General features: G+C 39.7%; 1 protein-coding gene across 1 annotated transcript in view; it reads right to left on the reverse strand.

Annotated features, from left to right (window-relative positions):
• Positions 1 to 25,419, reverse strand: part of LOC126455048 (uncharacterized) — a 157,730-nt gene that overhangs the window by 111,808 nt on the left and 20,503 nt on the right. The window contains exons 2-5 of the mRNA XM_050091145.1: positions 13,148 to 13,228; positions 10,343 to 10,458; positions 7,626 to 7,713; positions 1,648 to 1,826 (exon numbers count right to left, since the gene is read on the reverse strand). Coding sequence (XP_049947102.1) covers positions 1,648 to 1,826; positions 7,626 to 7,713; positions 10,343 to 10,458; positions 13,148 to 13,228 — 464 coding nt within the window. The remainder of the gene's footprint in view (positions 1 to 1,647; positions 1,827 to 7,625; positions 7,714 to 10,342; positions 10,459 to 13,147; positions 13,229 to 25,419) is intronic.

Here is a 25,419-nt window from a genome sequence, read left to right on the forward strand (position 1 = left end):
CATTTTGTGTTAATACACAAGAAGAAATACTCCATACCTATGTAAACAGCACAAATACGTTTTGTTATAACTGTGAATACTTAACTCGAAAACGCAAAAACAGAAATTGAATTCTCTTGTGAAGAAATGCTGTGAGCTTTTTTTGCTTATAAGGTTGGTGAACAGGAGAAGAATTGCCTGTGTGATGAGAAATGAATGGACTAAAAGCAGAAGTTGCTGTGACTGAGTTTTTAGGTTGCCTTCAGATTTATAAAACCATTCACTGGAACTAATTGCCTTTGATTTCTAACAAAAACACAGTTGAAAGGTTATGCGAAATTAACTGTACAATGTCATAATTCAAGGTTGTGTTTCAGGTTGTACAGTACATGTATCCAGGATTGCAGCAACTTATACTACTCCATACTTTGTTAAATAATAATAGCAAATTTTTACTATTAAAAACAGTCTTGATCACGATTTGTTTATCAAGGTGACCGGTTTCGACCACTACTGAGGTCACCTTCAGACCATTGAGTAGGAACTTCTTGCTGCTGGAGAATCACTACTAGCTAGTAGTGTCCTTCCCCAGTTTATACTTATTAGTTCCTATGCACTGTATGACCAGCTGATGTCCAGTTTTTTTCATTAACAATGACGTTTTGTGTCTTTTTGGAACACACAGGGGCTGTATCAAAAGGTCCAAGAACATTTTTTACAGATATTTATTGCTTTTTAGTATACAAAATTATTCATGTCTTCAATGTACATTCCTTCATATCTATGCATCACTGCTTCTGCTATGCAAAGCCCACATAGGCATCCTGGAAAGTATCACTGGGGAACTCCTTACAGCACATCAAAACCTCCAATGATCCTTGATTCAGGATCGTACTTGAAAATCCATCTTTCATCGTCTGTCACTATTCTGTCAAAACAATTATGGTCACTTTCATGGCATTCTTACAGTTCACAGCACACTGATTCAAGGCACACTAATTTCCTTCTGCTCATCAATCACAACTTTGGGACAATCTTTGTACTTACCATTCTGGTCCATAACTCATCCCTCAAACTGTTATAAGCATTTGATTTTGGCATACTGTGGTCATCTGCTATCATTCTTATACTCAAGTGATGATTCTCATTCAAATATATTTGCACTAGCTACATATCTTCATGCATTTGGGATGTTGACAGATGTCCCAAGCTCTCACTGTCGTTTTCTTGACCTTCTTGGAACATCCTGAGCCACTTGTAAATTCTTAGCTGGGACATGGCTTCCCCTATGAAATCTTCCTGAGCCAGACCTGTCGTCTTAAGAGCCTCATTCTTTTAGCTGAACTCAGAATTTGATTGTGTATAGCTGCATCTTAAATCTTGACACATCACCAAATCACACTATGAGTGAATGGAATCCTCACTTTCCACTGCCCATAAATAATTAAGCCAAGTCACATTCTTTAGCCATGACCCCTCACCAAAAGTCCCACTGAAAACCACATCACTGTAGGCCCTTTTGCCTTGCTGTAGAATTTTATTCTCAAAACATTTGGAGCAAACTGTATCACAGTCTCTACATGTTTGTGCATGACAAATTATATATAAATGAAGTGCTAACTTTGACTTCATAATGTAGCAGAGTTCTGCTGGTGAAGTATCACTCACCTGCAAGATTCCTTCATGCATTCTGGATTGAGACAGCAAAATACTTTATCTTCTTCTGGAGGAATGGAAGCAAAATCACAGAATGGGCATACTTCTAAGCCACAAATGGCTGCTGATTTAATCTCTTCCATTTGCTTCCTTTGTAACATTTTTGAAAAAACTGAAGGTTTGAGAACACGCTGAAAAAAAAAATTAATAAATTTGTGTGTGTCTTAGGTGAATGAAGTGCACCCTTCTTTTAGATATAGAATTACCACTGTACTCACTGAATGATGCAGTTAACACTGTACACATTTTCATCTGTTGTATTAGCCAAAACAAAATGGTGAACTGTATCCCCACTTTATCAATGAGCTGTGCCATTTTCTTTTGGCTCCTCGTAACAGTGTGCTACGGTATTGTGTCACAAGGATTTTAATGTGTGCTAGGGCAGCAGATGTGTATTCTGCATACAAACAAAAAAATTATTACATAACTTCAGTATTATGAAAAGGATGAAGTATCATTCACCAAACAGAGGAGATGCTGAGTTCACAAACAGGCACAACAAAAAGGCTGCTATACATTTAACCTTCCAGCCAAAAGGCATTTATTCTGAATTAGAAATCATACACACATTTGCCCAAACACAACTCATACAAACATGACTACTGTCTCCAGCTGCTGGGGCCAGACTATGGACTGCAGCAGTACCTCATGGAAGAAACACTCTGGCAGGGGTGATGGAGTTAAGAAGCTGCAGGGATATGAGCCATGAGGCAAGAGGTTGGGAGAAAGAGTTGTAAAGGAACATTTCTGTGGGACTAAGGGTTTTTGAGGAAAGTTTCATTAGTGTTTCAGGTTAGTTTAGAGTCTGGATTCTGTATGGTAGTAGATCTGCAAGGCATTGTTTGTTGGCTATGAGGGGTTGTGGGGGAGCTCTGGAGGCTCTTGTAAAGGTTGTGGATAGTGATAGTCCTAGGTGGGAGTAGGAGGTGAACAGGTTGGAGAGTTTTTTTGTAGTGGCACTGGGCATGCTGCTTTGGTTTCTGGAGGGCAAGAGTTTTGTGCTAGTCCTAGGTGGGAGTAGGAGGTGAACAGGTATGAGAGTTTTTTGTGGTGGCATTGTGCATACTGCTTTAGTTCCTGGAGGGCAAGAGTTTCAAGAGCAAGAGTTTATGGCTCCATAAAATATTTACTATTTCAAAAGGCCTTGGTCACCAAAAACGTTTGAGAACCATTGTACTATAATATACATGTGATGTTGATGCCATTCTAAACATACACACAGTTCTCTGCTCTTTAGTGTCTGCAGTACACCATTTGATAATTGCTTTACAGCAAAAAATGTTGTTGTGAAAATAAAGACTCTCTACAGTCAACAACAAATGTAATGTCTTGTCAAAGCTTCTTCTTTGTCTTTGTCGTTCAACAAATTACACCAAAGATGCCCAGCATAAGCGGCCTATTTCTTTTTAATAAATTGGCTGCTTGGTCTGGACACAAACACGAGCATGTGTGCACGCTCGCCCACACACACACACACACACACACACACACACACACACACACATCCACACATACTCACACACACACACGCGCGGAAGAGCCAAACAAACTGGTACACCTGCCTAATATCATGTAGGACCCCGGTGAACACGCAGAAGTGCCACAACATGACATGGCATGGACTTGACTAATGTCTAAAGTTGTGCTGTAGGGTATTGACACCATAAATCCTGCAGGGCAGTCCATAAATCCGTAAGACTACGAGGAGGTGGAAATCTTTTCTTCTGAACAGCACATTGCAAGGCATCCCAGATATCCTCAATAATGTTTAAGTCTGGAGAGTCTGGTGGCCAGCGGATGTGTTTAAACTCAGAAGAGGGTTCCTGGAGCCACTCTGTAGCAATTTTGGACATGTAGGATATCGCATTGTCCTGCTGGAATTGCCCAAGTCCGTCAGAATGCACAATGGACATGAATGGATGCAGGTGATTAGACAGGATATTACATATGTGACACCGGTCAGAGTCATATCTAGACATATCAGGGGTCCCATATCAGCTCAATTGCACACGTCCCACATTATTACAGGGCCTCTAACTGCTTGAACAGTCCCTTGCTGACACGCAAGGTCCATGGATTCATGAGGTTTTCTCCACATCCCTTCACATTCATCTGCTCAATACAATTTGTAATGAGACTCATCTGACCAGGCAACATGTTTCCATTCATCAACAGTCCAATGTTGGTGTTAATGGACCCTGGTGAGGTGTAAAGCTTTGTGTTGTGCAGTCATTAAGAATCATGAGTGGGCCTTTGGCTCCGAAAGCCCATATTGATGATGTTCTGTTGAATGGTTCGTACGCTGACACTTGTTGATGGCCCAGCATTGAAATCTGCAGCAATTTGTGAAAGGGTTGCACTTCTGCCGCATTGAATGGTTCTCTTCGGTCATTGTTGGTCCCATTCTTGGAGGAACTTTTTCTGGCTGCAACATTGCTGGGCATTTGATGTTTTACCAAGATTCCTGATGTTCACAGTACACTCATGAAATTGTCATGTGGGAAAAATCCCCACTTCATCACTACTTTGGAGATGCTGTGTCCCATCGATCATGCTTAAATCTTGATAACCTGCCATTGTAGCAACAGTAAGCAATCTAACAACTGGGCCAGACCGTTGTTGTCTTATATAGGTGTTGCCGACCGCAGCACCATATCCTGCCTGTTTACATATCTCTGTACTTGAATATGCATACCTTACATATATATAATGGTTGTATTTGACACATACTATTACCGGAGTAGTAAAGCCAAACACAGATGAACCATAACATTGTGACCAGCTGCTTAATAACTTGTTGGTTTATCTCTAGAACACAATACTGCAGCAATTCTGCATGGCATGGATTCAAGAAGTCCTTCATACGTTTCCGCAGGTGTTTGGCAATAAGATGTCTACACACAGGTCATGCAGTTCCTGTAAATTACAGGTCACTTAGTTTGAGAACATGGAGCTAGTGCCCGGTAGCGTCTCAGATGTTTTACATTGGATTCAGATCAGGCAAATTTGATGACACAGACATTACTGTGAGCTCAATATATGCTTCTCAGATTACTGTAGCATGATTCTGGTGTGTGACAAGGACAGTTATCCAGCTGGAAGATATCATCACTGTTGGAGAAGACATCAAGGGTAAATGGACGTAGATGGTCAACAATATAATACTTGCTCACTACTGGCCTGCATTCATGGTGAGGTGCATATTTTGATTGCCGTACACATGAATGACAGCATATATGGACATTGCCATCATCCTGGCGTGACAAGGTGCATGATTCATCTGACCAGTCAACATTTCCAGTGATCCACAGGTACACTCTCTATGATCCTGTGTCCACAGCAATCATGAATGATAATGTCAATGGGTCAACATCGGAATGCAAAACAGACAGTTGCTGTAACTCCCATCTTCAACAATGTGTGCTGAAACACTTATACCTGGATTGTACCCTGCCATTAGGACTGCCACAGACGGCAGTTTATCCTGCTTTACAGAGCAGGCAAGCCTCCAACCAATGCTTTCTGTGATGAGACATGGACTTCCACACCTTGTTCCATAACTCATGGTTTTAGTGTCCTATAACCATTTTCCACATATGCTCATGACAGTAGCACATGAATAGGTGAACAGCTGTGCTGTTTCTGAGATGCTCATTCCTATCTGTTGTTTGTCAACATTGCTTATGCCATTGGATTTCGCCATTTGCAGCCTGTATCATCATTCTTTTTTAACTCATCTCTACCACTCGTCTACTTCCTTTCCAACATCACACGCTGGCAATGCCACCAGGTGGCATTTAATCTCATGTTGGGTGGTGGTAATAATGCTTTGGCTCATTAGTGTACATTTTGATGAAATATTTCATCAAGCAATATATCCTATAAACTGTACTGCCCTTTAGCTCAGTTATTGCAATAACCAAATCAGAGAATAAAAATAATTTATCATCAGTTGTGTGGTTTGTATATACATTCAGGGGACAGCAAAACACTGAGCTACACAGCTGCATGAAGATTACAGAAGGTACTGACAGTTTTCCACGAACCCCTGGAATTTGTTTCACTGTTACTTGTTAGGAATTGCTACTACTCATTATCACTACATCCATTAGTTTTTGGAACATTTATCTCTACACGCTTTTAGAGCTGAGCACTTTCAGAGTTGCAAACTCTCTGCCTTTCCACAAGCCCTGTACCATTACTAACAGGCTCCTTGTTGGTCACTGTGGATGTAATGTCCTTATATACCAACAACGCCCATGCCCATGACTTTTCCTAATACCTAACCCATAACCTTTTTCCTAACCTCCTTGCCAACCACATCCTGACCCAGAATTGTTCATTTTCAAGACCAAATCTGTAGTACTGCAATGGGCACTCGCATGGCACCATCCTGTGCTAACCGATTTATGAGCCATCTGGCTAAATCCTTCCTAGCCAGTCAACACATGAACCCATTGTCTGGTTCAGATTCACTGATGTCTTTTTTCATGGTAAGGTCACCTTTGTTCTTTCCCCTATAACCTCAATGCCTACTCCCAAACTCGCTTCACCTGATCTCAACTCCATGAGCCACCTTCGTATTGTTCCAGGTCAAAAGTCTTTTTCTTACAGCATTACCACCAACACAGTGGTAAGCAAGATTTGTCAAAATCTACCAATAACCTTACCAGAGCCTATTATGATAGACAGTATTCTATCCAGCTCATCCATAACCAGATCTCCCATGTCATCTGCCCCTCCTGACATTAGTAAACCTGTTAACCAGCCACAAATAAAGCACTCCTCTGATAACCCAATACCACTCTGGTCTTGAAAAGATCTACAACATCCTTCACCAGTGCTTTGACTACCTCTATCATACCCTTAGATGAGGGGTACCCTATCCAAAAACTTAGTGACATCACTCAAAGTTGTGTTTTGCTGCCCACACAACCTACAGGACATCCTTATTCCAAGCCTGCTGTCAATCCTGCACCCCATGCATCGTTCCTTTGTGGTCAAACCAGGTGCAAGACCTGTCCCATACACCCACCCATTCCCACCACAGTCCAGTCACAGGCATTTCCTACCCTATAGAAGTCAGGGCCACATATGAAAGCAGGCATTGTTATATATCAGCTATGCTTCAGTTCTATGCAGCATTCTATGTGGGCATGACAAGTAACCACTGTCTGTTTGCATGAATGGCAAACTGCAAACTTCACTATCCCCTCTCCCTTTCTCTCTACCCTCCATGTCCCCCACCTCATCTCCACCTCCCCCCCCCCCCCCCCCCTCCCTGGCCATTCTCTATCTCTCTTATGTGCTCTATCCTCTGAAATTCTTTTTGTCTTGTTGTACAGCTGCTGAGTCATCTGTTGAAAGGTGTGGCTCACACTACCCTGCTATTCCCTCCTCACCTTGTGTGTCCTTTCCTAAACCGTTCCCACCTCCTTCTGCCCTGGCAACTACTGTCAGTCTCACCCTGACTGAGGGTGTGTACATTTGGGTCTATGGTTGTGTATTTGAATATGTGCATTTCAACTAAAGAAAGAGCTCAAAAGCTAGTGTAAATATTATTTTCTGTTGTGTGATTGCCTCTCCTTCATTTTAGATAGCATTCCATCCAGCAATTAAAATTGTTGTTATATACTGAAGAAATTCTGAAATACACAAATCCAACCTAAACATCAATAAAGGGAAATGGAAAAAGAAAAAAAGGAAGCAGTTCTAGTCCATTATCAACTAAATTGACGGCTGTTTCCCTTAATGGAAGGCAGGAATCCTCATACTGTAAACATGCTAAACAATCTCATCACCACCTCAAAGAATTTCAAGGAAAAAAATTTGTGTGTCGCATTAATTATAAGGAAAATTATTACACTTTTACATAAGGGATAGGATTACCTCACTGTAATATTATTCAAGATGCATTTATAATTAATTACCTGCAACATCTTGAGACTGAATTCTGCTGTGCAATTACTTAAACATGTGAAGACAGTTTTTCCATCTCCAATTTGGTTTTCAGCATATCTGTAAACAAACTTCAACTATGAGAATTTCGCAACAATATTTATTAGTTGTATTATTAGCTTACTGATGATTGTATTGCAGTTTTCATAACACGGTAACATAGCTATTAGTTATGGGTGAGATATGGAAAATTTAACCTGAACCTTGGGTCAGGGGAGACTTACCAGAGAGAATAAGAAATAAAGATGGAATTTTTCCATAACTCTACCCATTTTTCCTAAAGTTCACCAGCCCTTTTCCTTCATCTCTCCTGCTTCTCCTTCAGTTCTTCTGCCAGAAGAAGGAGCCATAGGTTCTGAAAGCTTGCACATTTTCTTAACTTTTATGCCTGTGAACTATCACTAGGTTCTGAAAGCTTGCACATTTTCTTAACTTTTATGCCTATGAACTATCACTTGAGAAGTGAAGGATAGAGATATAGAGAACCAAACATGCTCAACAGAGGAAGACAGTGATGATGAGGCAATCGAGGAAACCATCCTCATGCACACTGAGGCACAGAAATTTGTTGATCTATTATTTAAGACGACAGACAAAATTACTCTGATTACATTGATGTTTTGACACTCTGGAAAATAAGAATCATAATCATAAAAAAGAAGAATGACTACTTCCCAAAAGTGAATTGAAAACAAGTGATGAAGCGAGCTTTCAAATGTGACATGTAGCATTTTTTGTAAATATTTTCCAGTAAAAATACATGTGCTTTGAATTATCCATGTTTTTTGGTAATTTGGAATCTCCGGTCAACCTTGGTCTGATAATTGGAAGTGTGTCATACTTTAACATTATCAGATTATTAATTTCTGCTGAAAAATTTTAACCTTAATTATCTAGCGTAGATGAAAATACTCTGGTGATTTTGCATCAGCTATTTTATTGCCAAGATTCTGTAACATAGGTTGCTCTGATAAGCTTGAAAGTAACATATTTCATATTTATATTTCTACTAATAGCAATTCTTGTTATGGTGGTGTTCATAACACCACTTTTCTTCTAGCTTAAGTATAATGTAGGTGAGCATGGAGTAATGAAAACAAATTTGAACATTTTGCAGACAGCTTAGTTGAAAGTCAAAATATTTCTAATCCCATTTGTATTGGTTCATTTGGATACCAGGATATCATTTGACAAACCAATGATCAAATAGTACATAATCCATCACTAACTACATGAAAGAATTAATTCACTGCCAGTTTTTATTCTTGAACCCACAGTCATGAATATGGATGAGTACACACATGACTGCAGCAGTTTTCTCTTGATCCTTCTTGACATATCATTAAATGTAATGAAGTGGGATCTGATCATTCTGTACAAAAACTAAAACTGGTAATGAATCAAAGCTTTCATGTGAGTTGTAACACATTCCTTTTTGTTTAACACTATACTCACTAGCTCAAGTCAGGCACTGCCAGCCTTGAAAAATATGAGTGACCATTGGTTCTAGATTTAACAGAATGAGGTCAGTGGGATGAGCCTAATTTGAAATTTGAATATTTGCTCAAGGCAGAAACATTCACTTCTAATTAGATAAATAAAAAAAGCTACTGTGCTAGCGATCACTGAGGCATATGGCAGTACACACAGTACCACACAAGATATTCTGTAAAACCAAAAATGCTCCAAAAAGCTCCATGTTCCAATATTGTGGGTCACATAAGAAGATTAGGAATGAGATACTGATTACCTGAATGAGAAGAACATGCCCCACAGCCATTTTGAGAAGACTCTTACTGATACAGTGTTAAAGGAAGTCAGCACAGCACAAAAAGAATAGCTTTTCTTCATCTATACAGGAGCTCAATAATAGGGAAGGGAGAAAGAGACAACCAAAGGAAATCCACATTCCATAATAAAGTGCCTGGTGTGACCTTTCCTTAATACTTTCTGACAGGAAAGACAGCATTCTTCTCACCATAAACTGAAACTTACATATGTCAGATGAGCTCATTTCACTATGTCTGGACCCCCTTCAGCAGTACAGGCCCTGAGATAGAGCACCAGATTCACCCTTCTCTCTCACTGGGCTTTGGAGGGAGAACAACAGTCATAGGAGAGATAGATAATAAAAGGAGGGAGTAGATAAAGATCAACTTCCAGAAGAGATATCATTTGACAAGGAAGAGATGAAAAAGGAGAGACAAACAAATACAATAGTGAACAAAGAGAAATTATAGGGGGGATATGTTATGGGAGTAAGAGGAAACTGGGGAATGATAGAAAAAAATGTTTTGAGAGGATGTGAGTTTAGGTGCTTAAAGGAGGGAGTAAATGGTGACAAAATGGAAGAAAAGTGATTGGTGAAGACAGAAAGGGGAAGAGGGAATGATGTAGAGAGTGAGGTGGAGGGGGAGAGAAAAGAGCATAGAGCAAGAGATGGGGAGGAGAAGAGCGATGTGGCATAGAGAGGAAGGTGGAGGGGAGAGCGAATGGTGTAGGCAGTGAGAAGCTGTAGTGAAAAAAAGATGGGATGCAGAAAGAAAGGGAAGGAGTGTAGGTATAGAGTAATGGGGAAAAAAATAAGGCAAAAGAGGAAGGAGGGAGCTGCAGTGATAGTCGGAGAGAGTTACACAAAGACATACATATTTTATAACAGACTTTGTAATACAGTTCAGTCAGTACTTACTTCTGTAAGCAGGTTTTGCAGAATATATCACCTTCAGCACAGGTGACAACATCCTCTGCTAAAACTTCATTATCGTAGCAACAACCACACTCCAGCAATTCATTATTTTCCTTAGCCTATGGAAGCCAAGACAACAATGAAAACGTGCTATTAAGATCTAAATCAAACAAATACAGAGCTTAAATTAAACATTGTGAAGTCTAATGTTTATTCCAAAAAGCAGTACCAAATTCCAAAGCTACAAGCCCTTCTATTAAAATTTGTACTCTGTCTCATTCTTTAAATTCTTTTCCTACCTTTGCCTATGGTTAGATGTCTTACATGATCACTCCATATGAATTAGGATATTGATGTAGTATGCGTACAAGAGAGAACAATAACATTTTGTCTTGCCACAAGAAGAATAATACACTGATGAAAAAATCACAATACCAAAAACTAATGCAGAGTAATGAAATTTAAGGAATACTTTTTGTCTGGTGACATATTCAAGTGATTAACATTGCAAGATCATTAGTTAATATAAGTGCAAAATAAGCCATTTCAAATGTGAAATGTTGGTACATTAATCACCAGTGTAACTGCCAGAATGTTGAATGCAAGCATTCAAATGCACACGCATGGTGTTGTACAGGTGCTGGATGTCAGTTTGTGGGATGTGAGTTTCATATCTGTTGCACTTGGTCAGTCAATAAAGGGATGGTTAATGCTGTATGTGGATGGTGGTGAAGTTGTTGTCCGATGATGTCCCATGTGTGCTCAATTAGAGACACATCTGGTTATCGAACAGGCCAAGGCAACATGTGTACACTCTGTACAGCACTGTACACAGCAGTATGTGGATGAGCTTTATTCTGTTGGGAAACACGCCCTGAATGGCAGCACAACAGGTCAAATCACTAGACAAATGTACAGTTTTGCAGTCAGGGTGCATGGGATAACCACAAGAGTGGTTCTGCAGTCATAAGAAATCACACCCCAGACCATAATTCCAGGTGTAGGACCAGTGTGTCTAAAATGCAGATAGGTTGGTTGCAGGCCCTCAACTGGCCTCCCTCAAACCAACACACGACTATCACTGGCACTGATGCAGAATCAGCTTTCATACCTCCACACTGCCCTCCAATGAGCTCTCACTTGACATCACTGAAGCCACAAATGGTTGTGGTTTGGGATTAGTGGAATGCACACCACAGGGTGTCCAGTTCAAAGCTGTTCTTGAAGTAACCGATTCGTAAAAGTTCAGTGTGTCACTGTGATGCCAAGTTCTGCTCAGATTGCTGCTGCAGATACAATATGATGTGCCATGAGCCATACACCAAACAAATGGTCTTCCCTCTCTGTAGTGTCATGTGGAGCTCAGTCTTCTTGTGACCATATATTTTCATGACCACCACCACCTGTAATCGTGTACAGTCTTTCCGCAATAGCCGGCCGAAGTGGCCGTGTGGTTAAAGGGCTGCAGTCTGGAACCGCAAGACCGCTACGGTCGCAGGTTCGAATCCTGCCTCGGGCATGGATGTTTGTGATGTCCTTAGGTTAGTTAGGTTTAACTAGTTCTAAGTTCTAGGGGACTAATGACCTCAGCAGTTGAGTCCCATAGTGCTCAGAGCCATTTGAACCATTTTTCTGGAATATTGCAGAAGGAACATCCAGCTTATATGACCTTGTTCAAACTCAGTGAGGTGTTGATAATGATGCGTTTGTCACCTTGAAGGCATTCTATACTAATATCAACTCACCACATCCAATCTCAAAAGTAATTATCACTTACAACTGTTACAGCACATATTAAAGCAAGCCTGATTTGCATCCTCATAGTGGTGCTACTGGTCTACTCTTATGTGACAGGTGTGAAATTTGAATAGACATCATCTTTCAGATACAGAAATATGCGTACCAACTTTTATGTAGCATAGCACCTTCTTGGTGATTTTTTTTCCGTCAATGTATATGAACCTAGTGAAATTTTTTGTGTTCATTTCAGGCATAAATACTTTTCTCTGCCATCCAGCTATTCTACGATATAGCCAATTTGGAATTCACTGTTTGCTTCACTTTCTTTCTTATTCATATTATGTCTGACATACATAAATGTTCATTTTACACCAACTGCACGTACATACTCACATATCAGTATTATCAGCACTGATTACTGAACATTTAATCACTATGAACAATAGATTTCATGGACTGAGTCAGATTTACCAATTATTGTATGGAATTTTTGAAACTAGATTTCTTTAAAAGTTAGAGCCCCATGTTCACATTGGGAAATCTGTATACAGTTCTTTGAATGTTAATTTACTGACCACAGGCTAAAAGCAGCATCTGTAAATCAACAGACAAAGTAGAATGTATCAAGAGTACTTTCTTACAAAGTGTGCACTGGTAAGTTACCTATATGTCCACTGTGTTCTTATGCATTAACTGAATACATACAGGATTTTGCAAAAAATGTAAATATTGAGAAAGAGAGAGATAGAGAGAGATATCTGATAGCATGTTTAAGTTCCATAATTTGATGAATACCTAATATATTTTTGCCACAAAAGTAATCACTAACTTTCTGTAAAGATAAAAATGAGTGAAATGTTTCTACATTTTTACCAGAATAAAACCTCAATTAACTGCCTATTCTATAGTATCGGCATGAAAGGAGTGGGAGGGTGGAGAGGTCAGGGGTGGGTCAGTGTCTTCCATCCTACAATATGATATGTCCCATTCTGGTGTACAAGATCACACAAATGAAGTAAATGTAATAACAACCTTGTCAATACAGTGTACTGTGAAACCTTTACCTACCTTTCTAAGTGATTCGACTCTCTTCAGTTCCTTTTCATTAAGATAAGTTTCTATATCTTGTCTGTTTTCAATAAAAGCTACCTATAAGAAACAGAAAGTTCTATTATTCTCCATTTGTGAGGGATCTGATGCTAAATACTAACTATTAAAATACTATGTGCAATTGTTTTAATCATGTTTGGATGTTGGTTCTCTTCTTTTTATGCTTGCTGAGAAAAAAAAATGGAGGGACATTCTGCTTTGTGCAAGACAACATTTGTTTAGTTTTTCTTTATTGCATGTTAGCACAAAAAATGTAGGATACATGAAAATTAAACAAATGGTGTCTTGCATAAGGTGGAATGTCTCTACAATTCAATTCTTTTGCCTGAATTGAAAGTGACAGTTATTGTGTGGCAACAATATCTTGAATTTGAGCAGTATGAAAACAAACGACAATAATATGATGTAAATTTTGCATAAATAATGATGACAGCATGATTCAGTGAGCTGTATTATTTGCAAGCTCTAGCCATCCATATGCTAATGGATATCAATGGAAAGGATTGCACAAATGATTACTACAAAATATGTTAATAACAAATAAAAACATTACAAGCAACATCTCATAACGCAAAACATATAACACCTGTCACAATAAACAAATGTTTCACAAAAATGTTAAGACTAAATAGGACTAACGGTATGAATCCTGCATTAGAGTAAAGTAATAAGGTTGGTAGAATAGCACATAAGGTATTCATTATTCAAGACAGCTCTGTTCCCAACTATATGCTTGACCCAGTAAGAATTAAGCTATTAAGAAAAGGAGTTTTTGTCTAATTCTGCAAAATATGGAGCTGATCATGTTTTTGTTGTGAGTGGGAGAGGGGGGGTGGGGGTGTATCAAAGATTTGAAGGTATCTTTGCTAGCACTTACTGAATGTACTGGGAGCAGCAATTTGTAAACTGCGGTTCATGTCAGTATCAGACACCTGGCTTCTGACGCCATCCTCTGTCTCTTTTGGTGGCTTGCCCAAGTGGTAAAGATGACTACCCTCACTACCATGCTGAGAGCAGAGCTCATGCTTTGTAGCATTGTCCCAGGAAATAACTGTGGTCTTTTGGTTTGGAGCCCCGTAAAAGCCTTCAAGCATAAGACCAGACTATATATGGTGACCCTGTGAGCACTTTTTATGTTAGAAAGTACCCCTGTTGGTATGATGGGCTGCATAAAGCACAGAGCTGCTACAGGGTCGATAGTATTTGTTGTGGATAGTTTCTAAGAAGGCTGACTGTGTCAAGCATATGGTTTGGAACAAGGTGGTCTTGAGTGAGATGTTGTCTTTCTGCAGCTCGAGAAAAGAAAATATACACTTACTACTACACTGTGGGTATGATTATAGTAAGGTCCCAAATTACTTCTTTTATAAAGAATAGTACTGAGCACATAGAATTTGGAACAGGAATGTTATGAAAATGAGAAATAAATAGTAATAAATTATTAAATTTCAAATGCAGTACATACCAGCAAGATTGGCTGGACACCAAGGGAAGTGGTGTGTTTGATGGCATAATAAACTAAGACACATCAAATGACAGAAACAGGAGAGTCGATGGCATGATAATCTGCATGAATTTACATCAAATGTGGCCCAAAATTATTAGCCTGGTGCTTTTTCTAGCAACTCAAATCATTTATCTAAAAGGGGGGTTGCTTTATAGAAAGATGAGAGAATATCACATGCATCTAAATACGTAACTATAGTATTGTAATATGAAAGCTGCAGTTTGTTAGAATGGACTGGAAGACTTTCAGATTTGAGGAGAGTAAAGATGATCTATAGAAAAAAATCAGAGCTACTGTAGGCTGAGTGTTCTGTAAATATGTTCTGTAGATTGTAATCAGAGATGGGAAACAACCAAAATAAAGATGACTCCATGGTGACAAAACAAAAGCTGAACACAGTTTCAACCATGATGTGAAAGCATTCAACAAATTCAAAAGCAAGTTCCTAACTAGTTCCTTAGGGGGAAAAAAGGACAGGTAGCCTAAGGTAAGTCTTCCCGCTCCCGGGATTGGAATGACTCCTTACCCTCTCCCTTAAAACCCACATCCGTTTGTCTTTCCCTCTCCTTCCCTCTTTCCTGACGAAGCAACCGTTGGTTGCGAAAGCTTGAAATTTTGTGTGTGTGTTTGTGTGTTTTTTTATTGTGTCTATCTACCAGCACTTTCCCGTTTGGTAAGTCATGGAATCTTTGTTTTTAATATATTTTACCCATGTGGAATGTTTCTTATATATATATATATATATATATATATATATATATATATATATATATATATATATATATATATATATATATATATATATATATATATATATATAGACACACACACACACACACACACACACACACACACATATATATATCACACACTTCCTTTCGTCTTTCCCTCTGCGAAAGCTTGAATTTTGTAATTTTGTATGTTTGTGTTTGTTTGTGTGTCTATCGACGTGCCAGCGCTTTCGTTTGGTAAGTCACATCATCTTTGTTTTTAGATATATTTTTCCCATGTGGAATGTTTCCCTATATAAAAACAAAGATGATGTAGTTTACCAAACAAAAGCGTTGGCATGTTGACAGACACACAAACCCATGAAATCCCCAAACCACCTTCCCTACCCTCTGGCTCCTACCCTTGTAACCGGTGTAAAACCTGTCCCATGCACCCTCCCACCACCACCTACTCCAGTCCTGTAACCCGGAAGGTGTACACGATCAAAGGCAGAGCCGCGTGTGAAAGCACCCACGTGATTTACCAACTCACCTGCCTACACTGTGAAGCTTTCTATGTGGGAATGACCAGCAACAAACTGTCCATTCGCATGAACGGACACAGGCAGACAGTGTTCGTTGGTAATGAGGATCACCCTGTGGCTAAACATGCCTTGGTGCATGGCCAGCACATCTTGGCACAGTGTTACACCGTCCGGGTTATCTGGATACTTCCCATTAACACCAACCTGTCAGAACTCCGAAGATGGGAACTTGCCCTTCAGTATATCCTCTCTTCCCGTTACCCACCAGGCCTCAACCTCCACTAATTTCAAGTTGCCGCCACTCATACCTCACCTGTCATTCAACAACATCTTTGCCTCTGTACTTCCACCTCGACTGACATCTCTGCCCAAACTCTTTGCCTTTACAAATGTCTGCTTGTGTCTGTATATGTGCGGATAGATATGTGTGTGTGTGCAAGTGTATACCTGTCCTTTTCTCCTCCTAAGGTAAGTCTTTCCGCTCCCGGAATTGGAATGACTCCTTACCCTCTCCCTTAAAACCCACATCCTTTCTTCTTTCCCTCTCCTTCCCTCTTTCCTGATGAAGCAACTGTTGGTTGCGAAAGCTTGAATTTTGTGTGTGTGTTTGTGTGTCTATCATCATGCCAACACTTTCGTTTGGTAAGTTACATCATCTTTGTTTGTAGATATATTTTTCCCACATGAAAGTTTCCCTCTATTGTATATATATGGTGCTACAAAAAGGTAAGACCAAACTTTCAGGAAACATTCCTCACACGGTACGTTTGTATCGAGACAGATTTCCAGAATGAAAGTGTCCCGACAGGAAGACGTTCGAAGCAATTGATCGGCGTCTTAGGGAGCATGGAACATCCCAGCCTATGACCTGCGACTGGGGAAGACCTATAACAACGAGGACACCTGCAATGGACGAAGCAATTCTTCGTGCAGTTGACGATAACCCTAATGTCAGCGTCAGAGAAGTTGCTGCTGTACAAGGTAACGTTGACCACATCACTGTATGGAGAGTGCTACGGGAGAACCAGTTGTTTCCGTAGCATGTACAGCATGTGCAGGCACTATCAGCAGCTGATTGGCCTCCACGGGTACACTTCTGCGAATGGTTCATCCAACAATGTGTCAATCCTCATTTCAGTGCAAATGTTCTCTTTACGGATGAGGCTTCATTCCAACGTGATCAAATAGTAAATTTTCACAATCAACATGTGTGGGCTGACGAGAATCCGCACGCAATTGTGCAATCACGTCATCAACACAGATTTTCTGTGAACGTTTGGGCAGGCATTGTTGGTGATGTCTTGATTGGGCCCCATGTTCTACGCTCAATGGAGCACGTTATCATGATTTCATACGGGATACTCTACCTGTGCTGCTAGAACATGTGCCTTTACAAGTATGACACAACATGTGGTTCATGCACGATGGAGCTCATGCACATTTCAGTCGAAGTGTTCGTATGCTTCTCAACAACAGATTCGGTGACCGATGGATTGGTAGAGGCGGACCAATTCCATGGCCTCCATGCTCTCCTGACCTCAACCCTCTTGACTTTCATTTATGGGGGCATTTGAAAGCTCTTGTCTATGCAACCCCAGTACCAAATGTAGAGACTCTTTGTGCTCGTATTGTGGATGGCTGTGATACAATACGCCATTCTCCAGGGCTGCATCAGCGCATCAGGGATTCCATGCGACAGAGGGTGGATGCATGTATCCTTGCTAACGGAGGACATTTTGAACATTTCCTGTAACAAAGTGTTTGAAGTCATGTTGGTACGTTCTGTTGCTGTGTGTTTCCATTCCATGATTAATGTGATTTGAAGAAAAGTAATAAAATGAGCTCTAACATGGAAAGTAAGCGTTTCCGGACACATGTCCACATAACATATTTTCTTTCTTTGTGTGTGAGGAATGTTTCCTGAAAGTTTTGCCGTACCTTTTTGTAACACCTTGTATATATATATATATATATATATATATATATATATATATATATATATATATATATATATATATATATATATATATATATATATATATATATATATATATATATATGTCTGCCTACCTACCTCTACCGCATGATTTAAATGAAGATAAATGTGTTATCTCACTAATTTCAATTTTTTAATGTTCATTTGTTAACTTTTTACTTCCCTTGTTTTGGACACCTCCATGGTAGGATGTTTTATGTATATGCTACATCTTTTTTGAAAAAAAGTATAAACTTCTGTCAAAAAGTATTCAATACTGTCTTTATTACAAGTTTGGAGTAGGGTTTTATTTAGTAGGAGGAAAATCATTTATCTATTAAGATTCCTACTACAAAAATTTTATAGCTCAAAGATGATTCCTTATCGATGTTACATGTGTCAGAAAATATTTATTTATCTAGTAGGAGGAAGGCCACAGAAGAAGATTCCTGAGCTGATACTATTAAGAAGAGGCCAGGTAAAGTGATAACTTCTGTGGACGTTAATTTACAAGACATTAACAAGAATTAGTAGTGTTACAGCTGAATCTAATAACAGCAGCCATTTGATCTCCCATGTTGTTGTTGTTGTGGTCTTCAGTCCTGAGACTGGTTTGATGCAGCTCTCCATGCTACTCTATCCTGTGCAAGCTTCTTCATCTCCCAGTACCTACTGCAACCTACATCCTTCTGAATCTGCTTAGTGTATTCATCTCTTGGTCTCCCTCTACGATTTTTACCCTCCACGCTGCCCTCCAATACTAAATTGGTGATCCCTTGATGCCTCAGAACATGTCCTACCAACCAATCCCTTCTTCTGGTCAAGTTGTGCCACAAACTTCTCTTCTCCCCAATCCTATTCAATACTTCCTCATTAGTTATGTGATCTACCCATCTAATCTTCAGCATTCTTCTGTAGCACTCCCATACTCCCCACATAACTTCGGGGACTTACTATTATTTATACTAATTAAAAAAGAACTAAATCATGTCACTAGCACTTCAACTGGCTACCAGTGACAGGACACTACTGAATGAACATTTAAGTGAGTAGATAAAAGTGTTCTATCGATACATTGTAAATGTATGAATTGTACTTTATTTCTATGTTACATGTTTGAAACTACTGTGGATGAATGAGACGAATGGCACAATTGAGGAAGTAAGAAAGCTACAGAGGAAAAATATCCAAATAATATACTGAAGGTAAATTGCAAAAAATATGGAAACAACCATTTTTCAACAAAGGTAGGAACCATCCAATTATTAAGCTGGCATGATTATGCTTCATAGAGTCTGTATCAGTATTAAGCCCAGACCTTAAAAACTGCGGAACTGTGTTTATTATTATTATTATTATTAGTAGTAGCGTAAATTTTACATAAAGAACATAACACTAGCAACGAGTCACTATTTGGACACAGTGTAAATTGTACATAAAGTTTTGAAAAGTCTCATAATATATTGAAAAGAAGATTACTGTTTTAATTGCCCAATTTTTTTTAATTTGTCAATATGGAACCAGTAAGTAAAGCTGTTGTTCAGAATAGTAGAGGAAATTTAGGTGGTGAAAATGTTGCTGTGCATAGCCAGACGATGAATGGTAGTGAACCACATAATGTCAGTTGTCAGCAGGAAATGAATTTTATTTAAACTCAACTGATATCGAGGACAAAGATGTACTGAAGGGTTATGTAACAGTATTTTCAGTATATGAAATCAACCCATAAAAAACTCAAGGGAGCAGTTTTTCCCAAGGTAATTGCAGACAACACACTAGTGTGGATTCCAATTTATTTGTTCGATATAATAATAATAATAATAATAACAATAATAATAATAATATTTATTGGTGCCTATTAACTTTACAGTCTTGGACATTGTCCTTTATGTTCATTTAGAACAATGATATCATGTCATATACATAATTATACCTACCTCAAGTAGAAAATTATATACTCTTATACAAGCATTTACTACCAGTGATATACTGCAGTACATAAAAGTAGAACTATCTCTATTGCAGCTCAGAATTCTTTAAGTGAGTATAAACATCATTATCAGTTTCAAATGGACTGTGATCTGTAGCTCTTTTATCAGTCATGTGTCCTCTGATAGTCACATCTGGTTGGAGTACTGTAATTATGGATGTGTCTGTTCATTACACTTATTTCATCATTTCCTTTTACAAACAAAGCTCTCTTTTGAAGCCTGACAATGTGATCCATATAGACTGTGGTTGCCACACCCCAAATCAATCCTATACTGCAAATGTGAGTGGATTAAACCTAGTACACTTGCTTCTGGATGGGGGGTGGGGTTATTATATTCACAAGGTGTTTTAATAAATAAACATTACTGGTAACATTTTTACAGATGCAGCTGATATGCTCTTTCCATGTGAGATATTCATCAATCAAGATGCCTAAAAACCTATGTTCAACTGCAGAAAGTGATTCAATATGACATTATTATAATTTAACAAGAACTTTATTACTGCAGTCTTGCCTTTATTCAGAGTATGTTTATTCACTGTTAGATATTGTGTGATTATTTCGAAGTTCTCTTTATTGCTTTGGAATCCTAGCTTCTCAGTTCAGCCCTAGCTAATAAATGATATATTATTAGCATAGTCCACTAGTTTTCAATTTTGTGGCTGTATTATGTTGTTAATATATACAGGAAATTAGGATGTAACTCCACAGCTGAGAGTTTTGTAAGCTGATTTTACTGTTTGGATATTACCTTCATTGTTACAACTTAGTTTAGTTCACTGTATTCTATCTCACAGATAAGAACTTAAGAATTTTAGTGTTATTCCTCGTATGCCGTAAGTTTCCAACTTCGGTTGCATGTACTGCATGATTCACAGAATCAAATGAGACAAATCCGGAAATGTCCCAATGACTTTGTTTCCTTTATCCAGTCTGTTCTGCAGTTCATGGGAAAAAAGTTGCTACGGCAGTTATTGTGGATTGACCTTTTTCGAATCCTTACTGTGAGTTGTTTACTATGTTGTATTTACAGAAGAAGGAATCCATTTGGTTTAGAATTATTCTTTCAAGCAGCTTACCAAATGTTAAGGTCAATTAGATTGGCCTGTAATTATTTATGTCAGTGGTTGACACTTTTTATACACTGGTCATATCTCAGTAATTTTTAAAAGCTCAGGAAAGGTCCCCTTAGCCAACTGAACTGTTCATTAAATGTGTTATTGGTTTTATTAATTAATTTTTTTGTTCTATACGTAATGTAGATGATATATCATCCCAGCCACTAGATGTTTTTATTTTGAGTTTTGATATTACTTCCGTGAGCTCATATTCTGTTACACTCCTTAGGAAAAATGAATTACTCATTTTAACTGAGTTTATTTGTAATGTTGTTTCATCAATTACTCCTCTGCCATGCCTTCCTAAAATGTTTTATGAAAGCCTCACATACTTACTTTAATCTGTTCATCATAAGAATAAACCTCATGTAAACATTACAGTATGTATTCTTCCACATTTGCTGGAAACTCAATGGATTTCCGTTTCACGTGGGACTGCAGCCAAGCTGTCTCCAGTACTGTCAAGTATGATAATAAGGGCACATTTTGTGCTGTACGCTAAGCACACATCTCTTTATTATTATAATCTGTTTTTTGTTTGTAGGGTTTATCCAGAAGTTCTTCTAATTGGTAAAAGAATTCTTTTACATCACTATTTGGTGTTCTATACTGGCCACTAACTATTAAGCTGCTGTTGTCTACCTTCATCTTAACTGCTGCTACTTTAAAGGATATCTCCATTTCATGATTATCAACCCACTTGATGTTTTCACAATGAATATTATTTCTAACATAAATACCCATACCACCAGCCCTGTGTATCTTTTTGTAATATGCATTCACAATTTTGTAACTGTTTAGCTTAAAACTAAAAGCCCCTTCATTCTTGCATACAAGTTCGTTCACAATATACACTCCTGGAAATTGAAATAAGAACACCATGAATTCATTGTCCCAGGAAGGGGAAACTTTATTGACACATTCCTGGGGTCAGATACATCACATGATCACACTGACAGAACCACAGGCACATAGACACAGGCAACAGAGCATGCACAATGTCGGCACTAGTACAGTGTATATCCACCTTTCGCAGTAATGCAGGCTGCTATTCTCCCACGGAGACAATCGTAGAGATGCTGGATGTAGTCCTGTGGAACGGCTTGCCATGCCATTTCCACCTGGCGCCTCAGTTGGACCAGCGTTCGTGCTGGACGTGCAGACCGCGTGAGACGACGCTTCATCCAGTCCCAAACATGCTCAATGGGGGACAGATCCGGAGATCTTGCTGGCCAGGGTAGTTGACTTACACCTTCTAGAGCACGTTGGGTGGCACGGGATACATGCGGACGTGCATTGTCCTGTTGGAACAGCAAGTTCCCTTGCCGGTCTAGGAATGGTAGAACGATGGGTTCGATGACGGTTTGGATGTACCGTGCACTATTCAGTGTCCCCTCGACGATCACCAGTGGTGTACGGCCAGTGTAGGAGATCGCTCCCCACACCATGATGCCGGGTGTTGGCCCTGTGTGCCTCGGTCGTATGCAGTCCTGATTGTGGCGCTCACCTGCACGGCGCCAAACACGCATAAGACCATCATTGGCACCAAGGCAGAAGCGACTCTCATTGCTGAAGACGACACGTCTCCATTCATCCCTCCATTCACGCCTATCGCGACACCATTGGAGGCGGGCTGCACGATGTCGGGGCGTGAGCGGAAGACGGCCTAACGGTGTGCGGGACCGTAGCCCAGCTTCATGGAGATGGTTGCGAATGGTCCTCGCCAATACCCCAGGAGCAACAGTGTCCCTAATTTGCTGGGAAGTGGCGGTGCGGTCCCCTACGGCACTGCGTAGGATCCTACGGTCTTGGCGTGCATCCGTGCGTCGCTGCGGTCCGGTCCCAGGTCGACGGGCACGTGCACCTTCCGCCGACCACTGGTGACAACATCAATGTACTGTGGAGACCTCACGCCCCACGTGTTGAGCAATTCGGCGGTACGTCCACCCGGCCTCCCGCATGCCCACTATACGCCCTCGCTCAAAGTACGTCTACTGCACATACGGTTCACGTCCACGCTGTCGCGGCATGCTACCAGTGTTAAAGACTGCGATGGAGCTCCGTATGCCACGGCAAACTGGCTGACACTGACGGCGGCGGTGCACAAATGCTGCGCAGCTAGCGCCATTCGACGGCCAACACTGCGGTTCCTGGTGTGTCCGCTGTGCCGTGCGTGTGATCATTGCTTGTACAGCCCTCTCGCAGTGTCCGGAGCAAGTACGGTGGGTCTGACACACCGGTGTCAATGTGTTCTTTTTTCCATTTCCAGGAGTGTATATGTGTGGTTTACTTTCCTAGAATTTCATCAACGTGTTTTATTTTGTTAGTAATGTACTGGATATTCTGGAACATTATTTTACATTTTCGTCTTTTTTGGTACTGTCAGTAAGTCTTTCACTTTCACCTTCGTGTGTGCACACTGAAGGCCTACTTACACTAAAAAAGGGATGTCAGTTTCAGTTGAAAATGAGCTGTTTTCATATATTAAACTACTGAGTTTGATCTTCTCTGTAATCAATTTGCTTAATTGTTCACCCAGAAGATGCTTACCCTCGTAGTTCAGATGCAGTCCATGTTTAGTATGCATACTCTTATCTAATGTGCCTCTAACCAAAATTAAACATTTTTCATATCTTGAATATAATAATTTAATTACTGCATTTGTTTTTCTTATCTCTTTGTTAATGCACGAGTTGTATATTAAATCATGTCAGTGTGGACTTGTAGCAACATTCATGTTTTTTAAATGTGTTACTGAACAGAATCTGATCATTAGATAACAAAATCTGAAAAACACACAAGGTGCTAGTACATCATCAATGTCAGAAAATCAATTAATATCAGAAGCTATCAGTGACCCTTCTCTGAACAGTGCTCCCTTACGTCCATCCTGCTTCTTCAGGTATGTTGACGATACATTTTTAATCTGGCCACATGCCAATGAGGCACTGCAACAGTTTGTTGATCATTTGAATGGTATACATCAGAACATAAGATTTACTGTGGAGGTGGTGCTCATGGAGCGAAAATCAGATGTACGTCGCGGAGATTCTGTGTACAGAAAACCGACGCATACAGATTTATATGTAAACGCGCGTAGTTTTCACCACCCAGCTCAGAAGAGAGCTATGCTGAACACCTTGGTACACAGAGCAATGACTATTTTGGACAAGGATCATCTCGGCTCCGAGATTAACCATCTGACGATGGTATTCATAAAAAATGGATATTCCGATCGTGATATCAGATCTACTCTGGTGAAGAAACCAAGAAAGGACGCTGTTCGAACAGATCAAGAGGGCAAACACATCGCGCGGCTACCATTCTGCGGTGCAACGACCAGCAAGATCAGCAGAGTCCTGAGCCGGCAGGGAATCAGACCAGTCTTCCGGCCACCCAGGAAGATTAAGGAAATGCTGTGACCCGTGAAAGATAATCTTGGCCTGAGAGTACCGGGAATTTACAGCATTCCTTGCGAGTGTGGCAAAAGTTATGTGGGCCAGTCTATAAGAACTGTCGCCGATCGCTGTGTGGAACATCAGCGTCACCTGAAATACAGTTATCTAGAAAAATCAGCGGTGGCTGAGCACAGTTTGTTAAATAAACATAAGATTTTATTCGATGAAACAAGACTACTTGCTCATGCTTCAAACTATTGGGACTATGTCATCAGGGAAGCAGTTGAAATTAGACTCTGTGAAAATAATTTCAACAGAGACTCCGGTTATGCACTCAGCAATGCATGGAAGCGCACAATTGATAAAGAAAGAGCGTAGAGGGAAACTTCATACATTCCTTGCAGTTCTCCGCCTGTTGCGATGGATGGTGCTGCAAGCAATGCTGGATAAAGCACGCAAACAAAATCTATGGACATAGAGGCCGCCACCTCAGTACGCGCCGGTTTCACTGTGACGTCGTCCAGCCAATGAGAAGCCATCCACTGCTTATAAAAGCGGAAGCCTCACCAGTCCACGACAGTCAGTTTTGCCCCTGATGAAGATGATGGAGGTAGTCATCGAAAGCTCGGGATTTTATCCAAATTTGACGTGGCAAGTAAACCGAGAACTTTTTATGCAAGAACATGTGTTATTTTGTGAAAAAAGTCTGATTGAACTTCTGACTACATTCCTTTCTACAGATTATAATTATGTAATTGTGTGTGCACACAATTTCAGAATGAATGAATACCAAACAGGTGATGATCCTAGCTATGAAAATGATTATTCAAGAAAAGATAATTTCAAGTAAATAAACTAAAATAATTAAAGGCATTGCAGATCAGCTTGTATCAAAAGCAGAGAGGAACTTTATTTTTTTAATATATTGTTGGCTAACCACCTCAATTTCACTTAGAAAAGTGTGGGAAAAGATCTTGTAGCATA

The sequence above is a fragment of the Schistocerca serialis genome, chromosome 1, assembly GCF_023864345.2.
Source record: "Schistocerca serialis cubense isolate TAMUIC-IGC-003099 chromosome 1, iqSchSeri2.2, whole genome shotgun sequence".
Lineage (NCBI taxonomy): Eukaryota > Metazoa > Arthropoda > Insecta > Orthoptera > Acrididae > Schistocerca > Schistocerca serialis.